This window comes from Mustela lutreola, chromosome 16, assembly GCF_030435805.1.
Source record: "Mustela lutreola isolate mMusLut2 chromosome 16, mMusLut2.pri, whole genome shotgun sequence".
Taxonomy (NCBI): domain Eukaryota; kingdom Metazoa; phylum Chordata; class Mammalia; order Carnivora; family Mustelidae; genus Mustela; species Mustela lutreola.
In genome coordinates, this window is record NC_081305.1 from 59,707,016 (window position 1) to 59,725,071 (window position 18,056).

Genomic DNA, 18,056 nt, shown 5'->3' on the forward strand with positions numbered 1-18,056 from the left:
TCTGCCTGTCAAATAAATAAAATCTTAAAAAAAAAAAAAAACTTAATGAGGACCTTTACAAATGCACAGAAAAAGGAGACAGAATGGCATGGAAGTTACCCTGAGATACTGCCTTACAGTTTTTCCTAAAGCATTTTAAAGTAAATGCAGACATCCTTGACATTCACCTCTAGCTACTTCAGTGAGTGTCTGTAAAAACCAAGAACAGCTTTCCACATAACCACAGGACCATTTTCATAACAGCAATATCTACTTTTTGGCTGAAGTGTTTGAAGGTAAATTAGAGACGTTATATTCTTTCATCCCCAAATATTCCAGGGTGCATCTCTAGTGATAAAAACATTTCCCCATGTGACCACAACACCATTATCCCTCCTAACAAAACTAACAAAAATCCTAACAATTAGGGCGCCTGGGTTGCTCAGCGAGTTAAGCCTCTGCCTTTGGCTCAGGTCATGATCTCAAGGTCCTGGGATCCAGGCCCACATCGGGCTCTCTGCTCATTGGGGAGCCTGCTTCCCCCTCTCTCTGCCTGCCTTTCTGCCTACTTGTGATCTCTCTCTGTCAAATAAATAAATAAAATCTTAAAAAAAAAGACTTCCAAGAGGAAAAAAAAAAAAACTCCTAACAATAATTAACGATCAGCCACAAATGTCCCATCAGGACAAGTTGTTGTTGTTGTTTTTTAATTTTATTTAAATGCAATTGATTAACATACAGTGTATTATTACTTCAGAGGTAGAGTTCAGTGTTTGGTCAGTTGCATACAACATGCAGTGCTCATCACATCAGGTGCCCTCCTTAATGAAGCCGGTCACCCAGTTACCCCGTCTTTCCTCCAGCAACGCTCAGTTTTTTAGCTCGAGTTCAGGGTCTCTTATGGTTTGTCTCCCTCTTTGAGTCTATCAGGACAAATATTAACTAGAGAGCAGAGGTCCTTCCCCCAAGGTCCCACAGCAGGGGGAGGGAGAATTAGAATTTGGTGTATGTGTGTGTGTGTATTTTTTTTGACACAACAAAATATATTTTATTTCAATTATACTAGTACAGGAAGGCGGGGGGAATGCTCAGCACCAGCTGCTAAAGGCCACAGGGGCTGGTCCGGACTGCTCTTAGCTCACCAGCCCCTGTGGCATCTGTACGATCTTCGATCTTCGTCCCTGCGACCCTGGGCAGCTCTAGGAAGATGTGTCTGTTGCAGTCACCGCTTGGTGCTGTCTGTATCAGGCCAGCCGCTGCTGCAAGGACTTCGCTTGGCGCTGCAGGGTGTCCGTCAGCAGGCCCTGCCTCTGGCTGGGACTCTGGCTCTGGGAAGTGAGCTGTGGAAGGCCACTGAATTTGCACCCAGGCAGCCTGGAGACAGCTTTGACAGCGGCCACATGAGTCAGAGCTGAGCGGACCCACCCCCCCACACACACACTCCTGGCCGCGCCCCGGCAAAGGAAGTTTTTGAGGAGGAGGGGTCAAGGGCGGGTAGGTGGAAGCACCCACGCATCTGGGGCTGACTCGCTCTTTCGCAAACTCTCTGGGAGGAGCCCCGGGGGCACAAAACTGTCTCCTTCCCCGGGCCAGACTGAGAGGTGCAGGGAGCCACACGGACGGGATCTGCTGCCAGACATGGGCCGCCCGAGGCTGCTGCCGCTGCTGCTGCTCTTGGTTCAGACCTGCGTTCCGGGTAGGGACTCGACACCCAAACACCTGCGCGGGGAACTGGGTCCTGAACACAGAGAAGAGGGGAGGGGCGGGGGGCTCGGAGCTGGAGGAGTGGAAGGAGGGGGGCTCAGTCCCCAGCCCTCTCCCTCACGTAGCGATCCTTCAGCCGTCTGCAGCCCCACACAGCAGAGTACCTGGCAAGCAGTAGGTGCTCAGGAAATAAGAGTGGAGCGAAGGCACTGAACAGCAGCCACCGTGGAGTGCGCTCTTCATTTCGGGCGCTCCTCCAAGCCCCTTCCCTGCAATTTCAAACTGGACAGGCAGAAGCATTTCAACCCTGTTTCACGGAGAAGGAAACAGGATCAGAGCGGTAACCTCCATCCAGTCCTGGATTAAGTGGGATTCTGGCCTCGCGGGCGCGTCCCATCGCTCTCTCCACTCGCGCGGGGCTCCCCGCCACCCCCCGCACCGACCCAGCCCCTTGAAAGACAGGGAGCAGCGAGCCTAGTTTTACAAGATCTAAATAGAGAGGCGGACCATCGCAGAAACAGGGGCTGGGGATCCAGGCCTTGTCCCCGGAGGACGCTTCTCTTTCACTACCCCCCAGCTACCTGCTCAACTCCTTTCCTAGGAAACGTGCGGGAGAGGGTTGAAAAGCCAGAGGAAACGGAGAAGGAACTGAGTCAGGGCGGGGCGGGGAACAGGGGCTTGCGGGGCGGCTCAACCATGAATAACCCGGAACGGTCTCCGGATCTTTCACGGCCGAGAATGAGTAATGACTCCAGGAGACTGCGAATTTGGGGTGGGGAATGGACCCCAGCAGGGGAGGTCGGGGAGGCTGGTAAAGGTGTTGGGGCGGGGGGAGCGGGCAAATTTAGGACCGCAGGAGGGGCTAGTGGGCGGGGCTAGAACCTCGGGAAGAGCTGGTGGGCGGGGAGAGAACCTTGGGGGAGGCTCCTGCAGTTGGGGTCAGAACTTCCCGAGGCCTCATGGGTGAAGTTAAAACTTTGGCCCGGACTCTTGGGAGGGGAGAGAATGTTGGGGAGAGGCTATGGAAAAGGGTAGAGTCTGGGGGCATTAATAGGGGGTATAGTCAGTGGGGATCACCAGGAAGTGGGGTAAAGATCACCTGTAGATCAGGTGAGGGCGGAACGCCCGTAGGAGAGCTTGCGAAGCAGGACGGACCTAGGGCCGGTGGAATGGGGGAAGGGACGGAAATGGGAGCTGGGTTAGAATATCCAGATGGACAGAGAGGGTGGGGATTGGACTCAGGATGGGCCCGGCACTGATACACAATTCAAAGGAAAATAAGCCAGGGCGGGACTTTAGGGAAGGATTGTGGGAGGAGATAGAATTTTAGCGTAGGGGGTATAGGTAAAATGTGAGGTTAGAGATAGACCGGAAGTTCTGCTGACCCAAAGCCCGTGCTGGAACCGAAGGGCGGACAGAATGTGAAGCACGAACCTGAATGCACAAGGCGTGGAGACTTGGTCCTGATACTGTGGCATGGAGGGGGGGGATCCCCCACTGGAAGCTATAACAATCTCTCCTCTCCTCCCTCTCCCCGCCCCCACCCCCCAGCCTCCTGGAGCCTGCAGTGCCTGCTGTGTGGGAGGACCGGGAAGTGCCAGGTGGAAGAGTGTGCCCGTGGCCAGGACCTCTGCAGGACCACGACCTTGCGCATATGGGAAGGTGAGCTCCCCACCTATACCACCACAGGGAACTCAAGCGACCAAGAAACCTTATTTCACCAGCAATCAGGGAAATGCAAAAGAAAAAGACAAATGGACCCTATTTCATACCCATCAGATAAACAAACTTTTTTGAAAATCCGACAAGGTGGGATGGATGAGGATTTGGGGATTTGGAGCTACAGCCCCTGTTAATGGGGATAAATTCGTGCATCTACCGCACAGAGCAATTTAGCAAAATCTAGTACAGATAACGATCAGCATACCCTCCAGGCGGCAGTTCAACTTCTAGGAAAAAAAAAAAAAAAAAAAAAAAAAACCAGAAGAACCTTAGACACAGGTATAAGAATGTTTTTGGCCGTTATGTTTGTGATACAGGTTAGTCATCAGTGGAGGAGAAACATTATGGTATAATCACACAGTGGAATGCCTCACGGCAGTTTAAATGAAGGAACTTAAGCTGTAGGTATTCAAGTGGACACATCTCAAAAATCCAGGTTGAAAGGGGGAGAAAAGCATGTTTCAGGGTATGATACCTTTTACTATAAATAGTCTATAATAATATACAATAAATAATGTAGAAATAAATAATAGTATACATTGTTATGTGTCCCCAGTGTGAGAATTACCTGTGCCAGTGGTTGCTTCTGGACAGAGCATAAGGGGAATGGGATTTGGGGGAGTGAGCAGGAGGCTTTAACTCTGTCTTTTAAATTTTAAATTCTTTAAAAAAATATATCTGAAACAAATAGAGCAAAATTTTCTAATAGTTTATAAAATTTGGTGATGAATGCACAGTATTTATTGCATCATTCTCTTGTGCTTTTTGGCAAGCCTGTAATATTTGCCTTTGAAAATTCCTGTTAGAGGGATCTCCCTGCTAAAATCACTTAGCTGGGAGGGAGAGATAGATGGATCCAGACAGCCTCGGCAATAATGCAGTCACTAAGAGAGAACAGGCTCGCCATGGTGGGAGAGTAAGGAGGGGAGACAGCTGGACCCCAAGAGAGGAGGCCTGGCAGGGATCAGCCTTAGAAGTGGGTGATCTTAGGACCGGGAGCGTCAGGCTTTTTGGGCCCAGGGGAACTTTTGGGGTGACAAAGATGCATTCCTCCCAGGAGGTGAAGAGCTGGAGGTGGTGGAGAGAGGCTGTGCCCACCCCGAGAAGAGCAACAGGACCATGAGCTATCGGACAGGCACGCAGATCATCACTCTTACAGAGGCCCTTTGTGCTACCAACTTGTGCAACCAACCCAGCCCTGGTGAGTCGGGCAGCCCTCATCCTCCCTGATCGTCACCCGTCATTCTCCTGGTCCCATCCCACCACATCCCACCAGCCCCTTCTCTCAAATGCCGATTTAAGAAAAAGACTTGAAAAGGCTCAGGTTCTCCAATTCCCGCAGGAGAGGGTGGGAAGTCACGGCTCCGTGTTGCATGGTCGTGCGTGCAGTTTCCTCTTTCAGAGCCTGGTGAGGAAGGAAGTTGGTTAAGGCCAGGCCAATCCCAGTGAGGTCAGTGAGCAGACCCCCTACGTCAGCCCTCTTTCTCATTCATCCATGCTGACCCCAGACTTTGCATCTGTCTGTTGGCGGAGACTGACTCAGATGTTGATTTTTAAGGAAGTACCAAGAGAAGGGACACTGGCTTCAGCTTTCTGTTAGATGTGCTTTAGGAAAGCACTGATAGTCGAGTGTAAGTAATTCTTCTAATCATAGATAGTATTCAGAAAAAATTTTTTTAAAGATTTTTTCTTTATTTATTCAACAGACAGGGATCACAAGTAGGCAGAGAGGCAGTCAGAGAGAGGGGGAAGCAGGCTCCCCGCTGAGCAGAGAGCCTGATGTGGGGCTTGATCCCAGGACCCTGAGATCATGACCTGAACCGAAGGCAGAGGCCCAACCCACTGAGCCACCCAGGTGCCCCAATATTCAGAAGATTTAACATCAGTCAAGGCCTTGACCAATCAGAACCCTCCTGGAGCCCCCTCTTTAGCTGATGGATCTTGGAGACATAGGGCTCTAAAGAGAGTTGGGAGTGGTCAGGGGTCCACCACCAAGCTTGGGGCAGCCACTGTCCATTCAGTAATTTAATAAGTGGTAAAGTGATATCAGCCCCCATTTCTCAGGCCATTTTTACCCCACCTGTGGTTACTGGGATAGTTGGTTAAATCACATTCTGTATTTGCATGATCCTGGGATACAGAAGTGACCAAGACAGCTTTGGGGCCTTACCATGGGCTTACAGTCAGTGGGGTGAGTGGGGGTGATGGACCCATCACCAAACAGTGACCCCTCCAATTATAGTCAGAGCCAGGATGGGGAAGCAGAAGCAGAAGGGTCAGGACCATGAGACCTCTGGTCTTAGAGGGCTCAGAGCTGTGGTCAGGAAGTACAGTCCAGAATTTTCAGGACTGAGATAAGGGAAACAGCAGCCAGAGTGATCAGGGCTGGCATGAATGAAGAGTAGGGGCTGTGGGACCCTCGGAGAGACACTGGACTCAGGTCAAGGAAGTTTTCCTCCAGGAAGCAACAGATAAGCTGGATCTTGAGAAAAGAGCAGGAGTCAGACTGTGGGGGGAAAAAAAAACAGTGGAAAGAGTTTTCTAGGAAAAGCAGTGGACACCAAGGCCCAAACGTGGCTGAAAGTGATATGGCTGGAGGAAAGAAAAAACAGAGGAGCTGGTGAAATCGGCAGGGTCACATTACACAGGGCTTTCCAGGTTATGGTGAGGAATATAGACCCTATGGGCAACAGGGGGAGGTCATAAAAGGGTTGAGTTTTTCTTTGTTTGCTTTATCCTGGAGTGCACTTTCTAATTCACGCTGTGAAGGGGAAATAAAACCCAAATAAGAGATATCTTTGCTAGATGGAGAAGCCAGAGGTTAGATAGAGTCTAGGGCTGCCAGAGCATCTGGAAAATGAGAGGTAGAGTCCGGAAACGTATAGCACCATCTGCAGATTTCCTTTAAGTTATTGGCAAGCTGTACGTGCATGGGGTGGGACTCCAAGAAACTCAGCAGAAAATAGTATCTGGGAATCTGCAGAACTGAACAATTCCAGCAGGCATATGATGCTGGAGAAAACAAAGTTGCCAGGTTGGAGAGAGAGGACTTGGTAACCACACCACACTTAACTCTGAGACCATACCCTAGGCGTAAGGGCAAAACTGAAAGAGACCCCCCCCCCCCAAAGATGCCTACATCTCATCTTCAGCAAGAAGAAAACCTAACCTTCTTGGGAAGAAAATAACATTATTTAGAGCCTTTCCAAATTCTCATTGTGGTATCTGGCATCTAATCAAAACTTACAAGGTACCCCAAAGAAAATTGAAAGGACCAATTAACAGGACCCCTAGAGACAAATCCAACAGTAGAAACTTAGAATGATTCAGATAGTGGAGTTATTAGACAGAGAAATTTAAAATAGCCATGATCCATATAGTCCAAAAAAATAGAGGAAAGGATAAACTTTGGCAGAAATGTGGAGTCCGTTTTTGTTTTTGTTTTTGTTTTTTAAGAGTCAAACAGGAAACACAGAATAGTGACTGGAATTAAGAACTTGATAGATGTGCTTCATAGAGACCAGAAGCAGTGGGGCAAAAGGATTAGACAACGAGAAGACAGGCAGTAGAAGTCTCCAGAATGGTGCCTAGATGTGGAGGATCAAGGAACCTGCCAGGTTTCTGCCGTGGGGGACTGAATGGGACCACATGACAAATATAGAATTGAGGAGAGGACTAGTTTAGAGAAGATGGAGAACTTCCTTCGGGGCAGGTAGAGATGCAGGTGTTTGAGGGATGGTCAGGGGGCCTCTCCAGAGGCAGCTGGGTGTACAGGTGTGGAGCTCAGAGAGAAGTCCTGCCTGCAGTGAGTTTCCAGCCAACGTGTGGAAATGAAGCCAAGTCAACGGATAACATCCCATGGGAGAGAATGTGCTCCATGTGAAATGAAAAGAGCCTGCGACAGAACCCCGAAGATCACCCACATTTAGAAGAGCAGCATAAGAAGTAGAATTCATGAGGGGACCCAAGGATGGTATAACGGCAGTGGCGGCGCTCCATGTTTCCTTTTCGTGGAAGTTCGTGTGAGAAGACATGAGTTGTTGGGACATTTTAATTATTTTTCTTTAGGGTTGGGGAAGATTTGGCCTTGGACGTAAATGATTTGCCTAATTCCAGCAGCTGGCCTGAGTTGAGGGAGTGGCTGAGACAAGCCCTCTCCCTCATGTAGTACTTGGCCCCAACTCAACTTGGGTATTTGGGGTCAGGAAGGGGAGGGCATGCCAGGCTTCAGAATGGTCTGAGTGAGCCAAGGCCTGGCCAGGGAACTCTAGTGTTTCCAGGGGCAAATAATTCACCCCCTTGGCCTGGACTAGGAGGTGCGAGAGACAGTGTGATCACAGATTAATCAAGCTAGGCTTGGATCCTTGACACATCGGGTAGTGCATTAATTACCTATCACCTCATCACAGATTGTCCCAAATCTTAAAAACAAAAATGAGCAGGTATTATTTCACAAAGTTTCTGAAAGTCAGATTCTGAAAAGTCTGGAAGTGGCTTAAGGTGGTGGTTCTGGATCTTTCATGAGGTTACAGTCAAGACGCCAGCGGAGCTGTCGTCATTCCAAGGCTCCCAGGGGAGCTTTACTCACATGGATGGACCCCTCCTGTGGCTTGGACAAAGGCCTCGTTCCTTGCCACATAGACCTCACCATGGGGTGTTTGAATGTTCTAGCCACATGACAGCTGGACGCCCTCCAGACCAAGTAATCCAAGAGAGAGCCAGGAAGAAGTTGTGATGCCTTTTATGACCTAGTGCAGGAGTCATACACCATCATTTCCACAATATCCCATTAGTTACACAGGTCAGCCCTATTCTTTGTGCGTGCGTGCCAGGAAGCGGGGGTCACCGGGGGCCGTCTCAGAGGTTGGCTACCACAGAGAACAATAGCAGGGTTTTAAACAATCTTCATTCATTTATTTAACAAATATTTACTGAATGTCTTCTCTGGCTCTGGCCCTGTGCTGGTGGTGTTGGACACAGTAATGATTGAGACAGCTCTGGCTCTACCTCCTGGGGCTCAGAGTCCAGGCAGACAGGGATGACCCAGAGTGGGTGTGGCTGGGGTTGGGGAGCCCCAAGGGGCACACTGATCCAGTCTGGGAGGTCAGGGAGGACTTCTTAGAGGAGGTGAGATTTGAGATGATGCCCGAAGAATTATTAGGAGCAGATGAGGAAAGTAGGGAGCCAAGGGAGCAAGGGAGTGCATTCTAGAAAGGCTGGATGCCCGTCAGCATGCACATTCAGGGGCTGTGGGAAGTCAGAGGGAGTGGAGTCTGAGGGACTAGTGGAGGAAGGTGAGGCAGGAGAGGTGGCCCAGACCCAGGTTGGTGGGCATTGAATGCCACATGGAGTAGCTTGGATTTTATTCTGAAGGCACTGGGGAGCCATGGAGAGATTTTGAACAGAGCACAGGCAGGGCCAGATTTAAATATTAGAAACATCCTTCTAAGAGCCTAGATATCCGTCAACAGATGAATGGATAAAGAAGATGTGGTATGTGTACACACACACACAATGGAATCAATGGAATATTATGCAGCCATCAAAAAACCAAAAATCTTGCATTTGCAACGACATGGATGGAACTAGAGGGTATTATGTTAAGCAAAATAAGTCAATCAGAGAAAGACAATTATCATATGATCTCACTGAAATGAGGAAAACAAGACAGAGAATCATAGGGGAAGGGAAGGAAAAATGAAACAAGACAAAACCAGAGAGGGAGACAAACCATAAGCATAAGAGACTCTTAATCTCAGGAAACAAACTGAGGGTTGCTGGAGGGGAGGAAGTGGGAGGGATGGGATGGCTGGGGGATGAACACTGGGAGGGTATGTGCTATGGTGAGCACTGTGAATTGTGTAAGACTGATGATTCACAGACCTGTACCCCTGAAACAAATAATACATTGCATGTTAATTTTTTAAAAAAGAAGAAAAAGAAACCTCTTTCTAGGGCCATCTGGGGATGCACTGGGTAGGGCTGGGGGGCAAGGGTGGAAACCAGGAGGCCAGAGAGGAACCTGGCATTGAAGGAGTTCTGACCTGGTCATGGGGCTGGAAAGGAGGGGATGGATGCTAGAAAGATTCAGGAGGTGGAATGGGCAGGGCTTTGATGATCGGCTGAAAGTGAGATAAGGAGGAATTGATGCTACGGTGAGTCTTCAAGGGAGCTAGAATTTCAGAACTCTCCCCATGGAGTCATCCTCCTGCCCCTCCCCAAACAGGTCGGACTTCCACCTTTCCCCGAACCCGAAACCGTTACCTCGAATGTGTTTCCTGCGCCTCCTCAGATCTGAGCTGTGAGAGGGGCTGGGATCAGAGCCTACAGTGCCGCAGCCCTACAGAACAGTGTGTGGAAGTGGTGACCCACCGGAGCCTGGAAGGTGAGCTCCAACCTCACAGCACCTCCTCCCCCATGACTTTGCTTCTCCCCAAGGCTGCCCTTAACAATGACCCCAGAATAACAAGGACTTAAAGGTGGAAAGTTAGGGCCCTCACACACAAAAAATCTAATGATAGGAAGTCCTGGGCCACTTAGACAATTCTACAGTCACCAGGAACCCAGATGCTTTCTCATATCTTGTATATTGCTTCCATTCTGAAGATTGCCTCATAGTCCAATATGGCTGCCAGAGCTCCAAATCTCATGTCCAAGTTCCAGGAAGGAGAAAGAGGAAAAGGAACAAAAGACAGAATCCCCTCCTTTTGTGAGGGTTCTCCTTTCTTGAAGTCCCATAAAACCTTTCTATTTATATCACATTGGCCAGAACTTAGCCACATGATTATACCTATGGAAGCTGGAAAATGTGTTTGGTTTTGGTTTTTTTGTTTTTTGTTTTTTGTTTTTTGGCCTAGATATATGGCTGCCCCAAATGAAATGAAGGTACTATAATGAGCAGTGAGGCAGGAAATGAACAGATGACTGCAGTGGTGGTGGGCAAAGCCAGTCTCAGCCCCTGAACAACCTGACCTCTCTCCTTTGGCCCCCACAGGCAGTCCAAGGGATGAGCACCACACCCGTGGCTGTGGCAACCTTCCGGGCTGCCCGGGCCCCACCGGCTTTCACAACCACCACACCTTCCACTTCCTGCAGTGCTGCAACACCACCAAATGCAACGGGGGCTCAGGTGAGGGGCAGGGGACCCATGCAGTGTATGACCTGGGGTCAGGGCAGGGAGGTGTACCCAGGCTGTGGCCGCTCCTCTCTAGGTGTCTGTCTCCTGTGAAAACCCCTCCTCAAAGAAGGCTTCTGTGGAAATTCGATGTGCCCATCCAACTTTTACCAAAGACCCACGCTTTATACTTCCTTGAATCCTTTCATGCTCATGGTCCATGCCACCGGTCCCCCTTTCCACACCTGCCTCCTACAGCCAATGCTCAACACAGCAAGAGTGACTTCTTACAAATGTAAACCAGAGCACGTCACTGTCCTTTTTCAAGCACTCCAGCAACTCTTCCTTGCTCTCAGAATAAAATCCAAAGACCATCCCAGGCCCTATGTAATCTGGCATCCGTCTGTCTTGTGGTCTACGCTGAGTTTCTGCAACTGCCAAACTCCATCCTGCCTCATGGCCTTTGCACAACCAGTACCCTTCACCAGGAACACATCTTCCCCAAGAGTTTACCTGGCTGGCTGCTTCTCATTCGTTAGGTTTCAGCTTTAAAGTACCGTCCGCAGGGAAACATCCCTTGTCCCTCCCCGCCACTATAATCTCGCTCCTTCGTGTTATTCTGTCTCTATAAACCAGTACTGTCCAATGGAACTTTCCATGGTGATAGAAATGTTCTCTATCCATACTGTCCAATATGGTAGCCACTGACTCATATGGCTATTGTGCACTTGAAATGTGAACTGAATTTTGAGTTTTCGTGAATACAAATTCATTTCAGCATAAATGTAAACCGCCACAGTGCCTAGTGGCTACCACGTTGGACAGTTGGACAGTGTAGCTCTAAGTGGTAAGTGCTGTAGAGCAGGGACGGTTTCCTCTTCCACAGCTACTTGCCACATAGGATCAGATAAGGGCTCAGGAGGGGCGGTGAGGTGGTACAATAAAGAATCCCCCAGAAGGGGCGCCTGGGTGGCTCAGTCAGTCAATCATCTGCCTTTGGCTCAGGTCATGACCTTAGGGTCCTGGGATTGAGTCCCACATCTGGCTCCTTTCTCAGCGGGAGTCTGCTTCTCCCTCTCCTTCTACGCCCTGGTCTGTGCTCTCTCTCCCACTCTTATTTGAGATCTCAAATAAATTAAAGCTTAAAGAGGAAAAAAAGCACCCCCCCAACCACCAAAAGAGTGCTGTTCCAAGCCTGACCACAAGGTGGCTCCATGACATCTCAGGCTGCGAGGTGACAGTTCTAGGGGAGGTAGGACAGGGAAGGACACGCCTTCACCCCACCTGCCCGCACCCCCATACTAATTTCCTTGATTTTTGTGTCACTTGTCTTTTCCCAAGTCGTGGAGCTTCAAAACCTGCCTCTGAATGGCCTCCAGTGTTACAGCTGTGAGGGAAACAGCACCCATGGATGTTCGGCGGACGAGTCTTCCCTGACCGCCTGCCAAGGCCCCATGAATCAATGTCTGGAAGCCACGGGCACTAATGGTGAGCCCTTCTAGGAGGACGGGAGAGAATGCTTATTGCCGGGGAGGGTTGTGGGCCACGGGTGGACTTCACGGAGGTGGGTCCACCTGTGGAGAAGGTAAGACTTACTTCAAGGAGGGTGCCAGGTGTCCTCAGGAATTGGGACTTCGTTAAGAAATGGGCGTTCCAGCCACAGAAATGTGGACTTTCCTGGGGGGGGCGGGGCGACTTCCACGAGGGGGTGCGGCTTCCCAAAAGGGGGGTGGGACTTCCTGTGGCCATGGCGGGCTTCCATCCTGGGCCATACGGGGCTCGTCTCGTCTGTTCCAATGGTTCTCAAACTTTTTCATCCAGGAATTCCTTCATGCTCTTAAAAATTATTACTTATGTCAGTTATAGCTATAGATATTTACTGCATTAGAAGTTAAAAATGAGGGCGCCTGGGTGGCTCAGTGGGTTAAGCCGCTGCCTTCGGCTCAGGTCATGATCTCAGGGTCCTGGGATCGAGTCCCGCATCGGGCTCTCTGCTCAGCAGGTAGCCTGCTTCCTCCTCTCTCTCTGCCTGCCTCTCTGCCTACTTGTGATCTCTCTCTGTCAAATAAATAAATAAAATCTTAAAAAAAAAAAAAAAAAGGGGGGGGGCGCCTGGGTGGCTCAGTGGGTTGAGCCGCTGCCTTCGGCTCAGGTCATGATCTCAGGGTCCTGGGATCGAATCCCGCATCGGGCTCTCTGCTCGGCAGGGAGCCTGCTTCCTTCTCTCTCTCTCTGCCTGCCTCTCAGTGTACTTGTAATTTCTCTCTGTCAAATAAATAAATAAAATCTTAAAAAAAAAAAAAGAAGTTAAAAATGAGATATTTTAAGATGTAAATTATTAATTTATTTGTTATTTATGTTTTTAGAAAGTGGGAGACCCCGTGAGTGGGGAATGGGGAGAGGGAGAGAGAGAATCTTTTCTTTTTCTTTTTTTTTGGGGGGGGGGCGAGTGGGGGAAAGAGAGAATCTTAAGCAGGCTTCAGCGTGAAGCCGGACTCGTGGCTTGATCTCATGACCCTGAGACCATAACCAAGAGTTGGACACTTAACAGACCGATCCACCCAGGCGCCCCTATTAATTTATTCTAAAATAAATTGATTTAAAATAAAAACATAAAATAAAACCTCATTCCATATGAACATAACATATTTTTTACTTAAAAAAATGATATTTTCCAAAATGAAAACATTTAACAAGAAGACTGCTGTTGTTCTACCATTCTGCAAATCTGTTTCACGTCTGGCTTAATAGAAGACAGCTGGATCCTCATATCGGCTTCTGCATTCAGTTGGCTGCAAGCTCACATGTCCCAGGGTTTCTGGACCCCCCCCCCCCCGCTGTACACTCACACGAGTGGAAAAGTCGAATGATGCTTTAGCATTATTAGAATTATTTTTACTTCTGGGTTCCCCCAAGAAGGGTCTGGGGGACCGCACTTGAAACTGCTGCTTTCTTCAGGTAGCATCCACCACCAGGTGGCAGGTCACCCAGTGAGCACTGCAGACCCAGCCCCAGGAGCTGGGAGTCTCAAGCAGTCTTCTCTCTCCTCAGGGCTGGGCAACCCGATCTACACAGTACGAGGCTGTGCGACCCCCTCATGGTGCCAGAGTCTCCATGTGGCTGAAGCCTTCAGCCTGACCCATCTCAACGTCTCCTGCTGTACTGGAACCGGTTGTAACAGTGCTCCCCGGCTTGGTCCTGCCCACCTCAGCCTCACCACCACCCTGCTTATAACCGCCAGACTATGGGGAGGCACTCTTCTCTGGACCTGACCCCCTCATACACTCCCCCTACCCTGGCTGGATCCAGGGGAGCCCTTTGCCCTCCCCTTAGCTCCCAGCCCTTCAGAATTGCTGTGTTACCTCAGGCCAGTGTACTGTTCTCTCTGGGTCTCAATTTTCCCAGCTGTCTCACAGAGTTGGAGAACCAGAGGAGAAAAGCTGGAGAAAGACTGCAGGCCAGCAGGAGAGGTCTCGTTATGTTAGCGTTTTTGTACCATTGTTGTTATTATTAATTAATATTTGTTTTATTTAATATTTTATACTTAAATAAAGATTTTTGTACCAGTGAACTGAGGAAGGCCTTATCTTCTCTACTCTGTAGCATCTCTCTTTGGGAGGATGAATGGGGAGGCATCTTTCATCCAGCTCCTGGAATTAGTTGTCACATTGTAGGACCCTAGCATTTAGGGCCCCAGCCTTGGGAGCAGTTGTCCATGGGCTTCCATCCTAAGCTACCTCCACATCTGTTTCTGGGCTCCAATTCACTCATCCAAGCACTAACCTTCCTGTCTCTCCTCCCAAGCTCCAAAGGTCAAGACTGCTCTGTTGTTCCAGGGAGAGGCATCTGCATTTCCTAAGGGGCTCTGAGACCCTCAGATGAATGGGAGGGATAATCTGATGGCCAGAACTCCCTAGGGGCCCTCCACTGAGGAATCAGACAGGACTACCTTTCCTCTGATGACTGCCCTGGCAGGAGATAAAGGCAGGGCTCTTTGTCCTCGGATGCCTTCAGACTGACTGAGAAAAAGACAACTCTCTGGGGCACCTGGGTGGCTCAGTGGGTTAAAGGCTCTGCCTTAGACTCAGGTCATGATCCTGGAGTCCTGAGATCGAGCCCTGCATTGGGGGAGCCTGCTTCCTCCTCTCTCTCTGTCTACTTGTGATCTCTGTCTGTCAAATAAATGAAATAAAATCTTAAAAAAAATCTTTTTAAATAAAAAAGACAACTCTCATTTCCTTGACACTCTTAGGGCACAATATTGAAGAATTCATGTTTCCTCTGATTTGCTGAGGCAAGCCCAAAGAGACCAAATTACATTCCCCAGGACCCTATGGCTAATGAAGAAAAGGATAAGACATCTTCCATGGTATATGGGGGCAGGCAAGGGACAGGTTTCTTTTTAGGACCTCCTCAAATCACATTAACATAGAGTCACCACGGCGCTTCAAGAGGTGGGCTCAGTGTCTCTGCCTCTCGAACATGAGTGGCTCTGGGACTGCTTTGACCAATAGAATGTGGTGGAAGTTATGCCATGGCACGTTCCAGGAGGCTTTAAGAAACTGGCTCTGGGGAAGCCAGCTGCCATGTCGCAATCCTGCGCGGAGAGACTGTCGTGCTCTGGGGACGCCCACACTACTCAGGCATGGATGCCACATGGGGAGAGAGCCCCAGATGTTCCATCCATCTCAGCCCAGACACCAGACAAGTGGGTGAAGGGGCGGCCCTAGACGTCACACCCCCACCAGATGTAACACACAGGAGCGTCGGGAAGCCTGGCTGTCTTCAGTTTCCCGGGACCGCCATAGTCACTACCAACTTTCATACTGGGGGGCTTCCGGCAACAGAAATGTATTCGCTCAGAGTTTTGGATGCTAGAAACTGAAATCAAGATGTTGGCAGTGCCATGCTCTTTCTGAAGTTGCTGGGGGAAGGATCCTTCCTGGCCTCGTCCTGGCTTCTGGGGGTTGCTGACAATTCTTGGTGTTTCTGGGCTTGCAGCCACGCAACTCCAATCTCTGCCTCTGTCCTCATGTGGCCTTCTTCTCAGTGAATCCCGCTGTGTGGTTCCAAATCTCTCCCTGTCCTTATAAGGACACCAATGCATTGGATTTAGGGACCCACCCTAATCCGGGGTGACCTCATCTTAATCTCATCTGCAAAGACCCTATTTCCAAATAAGCTCACATTCATAGGTCCTGGGGGTTAGAACTTCAGTGTATAGGGTAGCGGGAGGCAGAATTCATTCCACAAGCTCAGTCAGCAGCCAGAGCCAAGGTTTCAATATAGCCCCCTGTGAACCACCCCCCCCACCTCCAGCTGTTCCAGCCCCACCTTGGGCCGGGGTCCATTGTGGAATAGATAACACTCTGATCCTGCCATGCCTTGCTCAAATTCCTGACCCACAGAATCATAAAATTAAAAGGTTATGGTTTCACGCCAATGAGTTTTGGGGCATTTTTTAATGCTGTGATGGTTAATGGGAATAGTCATTTGTTTGGTAGTTTGCAAACTCTCCCCGCTATAATCTCCATAAAGGGCAAGACCTTTATTTCTTCACTACTACTGATGTGCGGTACCAAGATGAATAATGCCTGGAACATGGCAGGTAATTAAGAAAGAAAGGAGGAAAAGAAGGACCGAAGGAAGGAAAGATCACATCTTTAGTATCTTAAAACAAAAACTGGCTAGGGCTGTATCTGTCCTGATGTCCTACAGCAGAGATGAGGCCAAGATAACATTTTCTGAACTACTCTACAATTAAAATTGAGGGTAGTTTCTCCCCTTTCCTATGGTTGGCTACCACAGAGGTTGGAGACTTGGATTACGTCCACCACGATGCTCTCCAGCAGAGACTAGAAGCTAGGAATACATTTCCCATGATGCCTTACAGCAAGCGTGGAGGCTGGGACTGCATCTCCCATGAGACCCTGTGGCAGAGATAGGGAACTAGGATTACATCTTCCAGCATGCCCTCCAGTGAGGATCAGAGGCTTGAAATACATGTCCCACAATGTCTTCCAGCAGATATTTTGAGGCTCAGGATACATTTCTCATAATGTTCTACACCAGAGCTTGCGATCAGGACCTCATCGTTAATGGCTCCCAAGTTTTTGTTCAGGGATTTCGGTCGCAAGAAATAAAATCCGTTTAAGCTGACTTAAGCAAAATGACAATGTTATTGGAGGTTTACAGTCCAAGCAAGAGCTAAGTCTCTTGGCCTCATGAGGGACAAGAAAGAGAACTGAAAAGCTGTGTGAAACCAAGGTTGTCTCCCTTTTGCAGAATCTCTGTCTCTGTCTCTCTTTCTCCTCTTTCTCTCGCTGAATGTGTGGTTTCCCTCATGGGCTTCCACTTTATTTTTCTGTCTCCCCACAGACCCCCCACCCCAGCTTCTTCTACTTCACACAGAGTAGCCAAATATGCCCTTGAAATGTCAAGTCCAAGAACTCTTTGGGTCCCAGTTCTAAAACTCGAGCTAGCAGATAGACTGATGGGGTCTAGTTGGGGTCAGGTCTCTGGCTCTGACCCTCTCTGCTATGCCAGGGAAGTTCACCCCTAAGTCAGGAAGCTAGTACAGTTGTTCAGATCATGAACAGGCATCTACTGTCCTTGCAATTCCCGTAGTATGCAGCCCGTTTAGCCTGAGCTGGGAGAGCAAACTCCGTGCAGGATCCTACCACAAGGACAGGGTACCAACTGAAAAAGTGAACTGTCATTTGGAGTATTTTAATTTGCAAGCAGGGTGGTGTCCCTGTATTCTATATGAATCAGAGGCAACACAGAGGCCAGGGATGTGTGGAACAGGACACCCAACTCAAAATGCCTGAAACAAAGAAGAAATTGATTATTTAAATGACAAGAGATCATGAATTAGGGCAGTTTTTGAGTTGACTAATTCAATGTTTTCTGCTATGCCCTAAAGGGTCCATTCAGTCTTGTTCCACCTCATGGCCCCAAGATGGCCGCTGCAATTCCAGACATCACACCCACATTCAGAGGCAATAACAAAAGGCCATCTCTTCTTGGGTCTTTCCTTTTTAACAAAGAAAGCTTAACCCAACCCTTCCAAGCCAACTTGCCCTCACATTTTATTTTTCTGGTTTCTTTCATTCACCTATGCCTACAACAATTGCTGGCAGGAGGCAGGGAATCACCATATTGAGCAAAATATACTCAGATCCCACTCCTGAGGCTTCCTTCACATCATCTGGCTATTAAAAAAAGGTAGATGCTTGAAAAAAATCAGGATTCTCTTAAAAGAAAAAGGGGTGTGGGCACCAGGGTGGTGGAGCCAGTTAAGCCTTTGACTCTTTGTTTTGGCTCAGGTCCTGATCGATGGCGGGGTCATGAGATCAAGCTCTGCATTGAGCTAGCTCTCAGCACAGAGTCCGTTTCAGATTCTCTCTCCCTCTACCTCTGCCCCCTCCTGCTCTTGCTCTCTCTCAAATAAACAAAGAAGGGTACCTGGGTGGCTCAGTCAACCGTTTAAGCGTCTGCCTTGAGCTCAGATCATGATCTCAGGGTCCTGGGATTG

General features: G+C 49.1%; 1 protein-coding gene across 4 annotated transcripts; it reads left to right on the forward strand.

The window, feature by feature from the left end:
- The first annotated feature begins 1,426 nt into the window (after positions 1–1,426).
- On the forward strand, positions 1,427–14,090 carry PLAUR (plasminogen activator, urokinase receptor). Of its 4 annotated transcripts, none has more exons than XM_059152540.1 (7): positions 1,427–1,675; positions 3,235–3,345; positions 4,463–4,606; positions 9,698–9,790; positions 10,400–10,534; positions 11,861–12,007; positions 13,571–14,090. In XM_059152540.1, exons 1-7 carry the CDS (start codon positions 1,618–1,620, stop codon positions 13,789–13,791), a joined length of 909 nt encoding a protein of 302 aa, XP_059008523.1. In that variant the 5' UTR covers positions 1,427–1,617; the 3' UTR covers positions 13,792–14,090. The 4 variants fall into 4 exon arrangements, with proteins under 4 accessions (XP_059008523.1, XP_059008520.1, XP_059008522.1 ...); XM_059152537.1 differs by having other exon boundaries at positions 1,432–1,675; positions 9,632–9,790; XM_059152539.1 differs by lacking the exon at positions 1,427–1,675 and adding an exon at positions 2,626–2,646 and having other exon boundaries at positions 9,632–9,790.
- Positions 14,091–18,056: the final 3,966 nt, after the last annotated feature.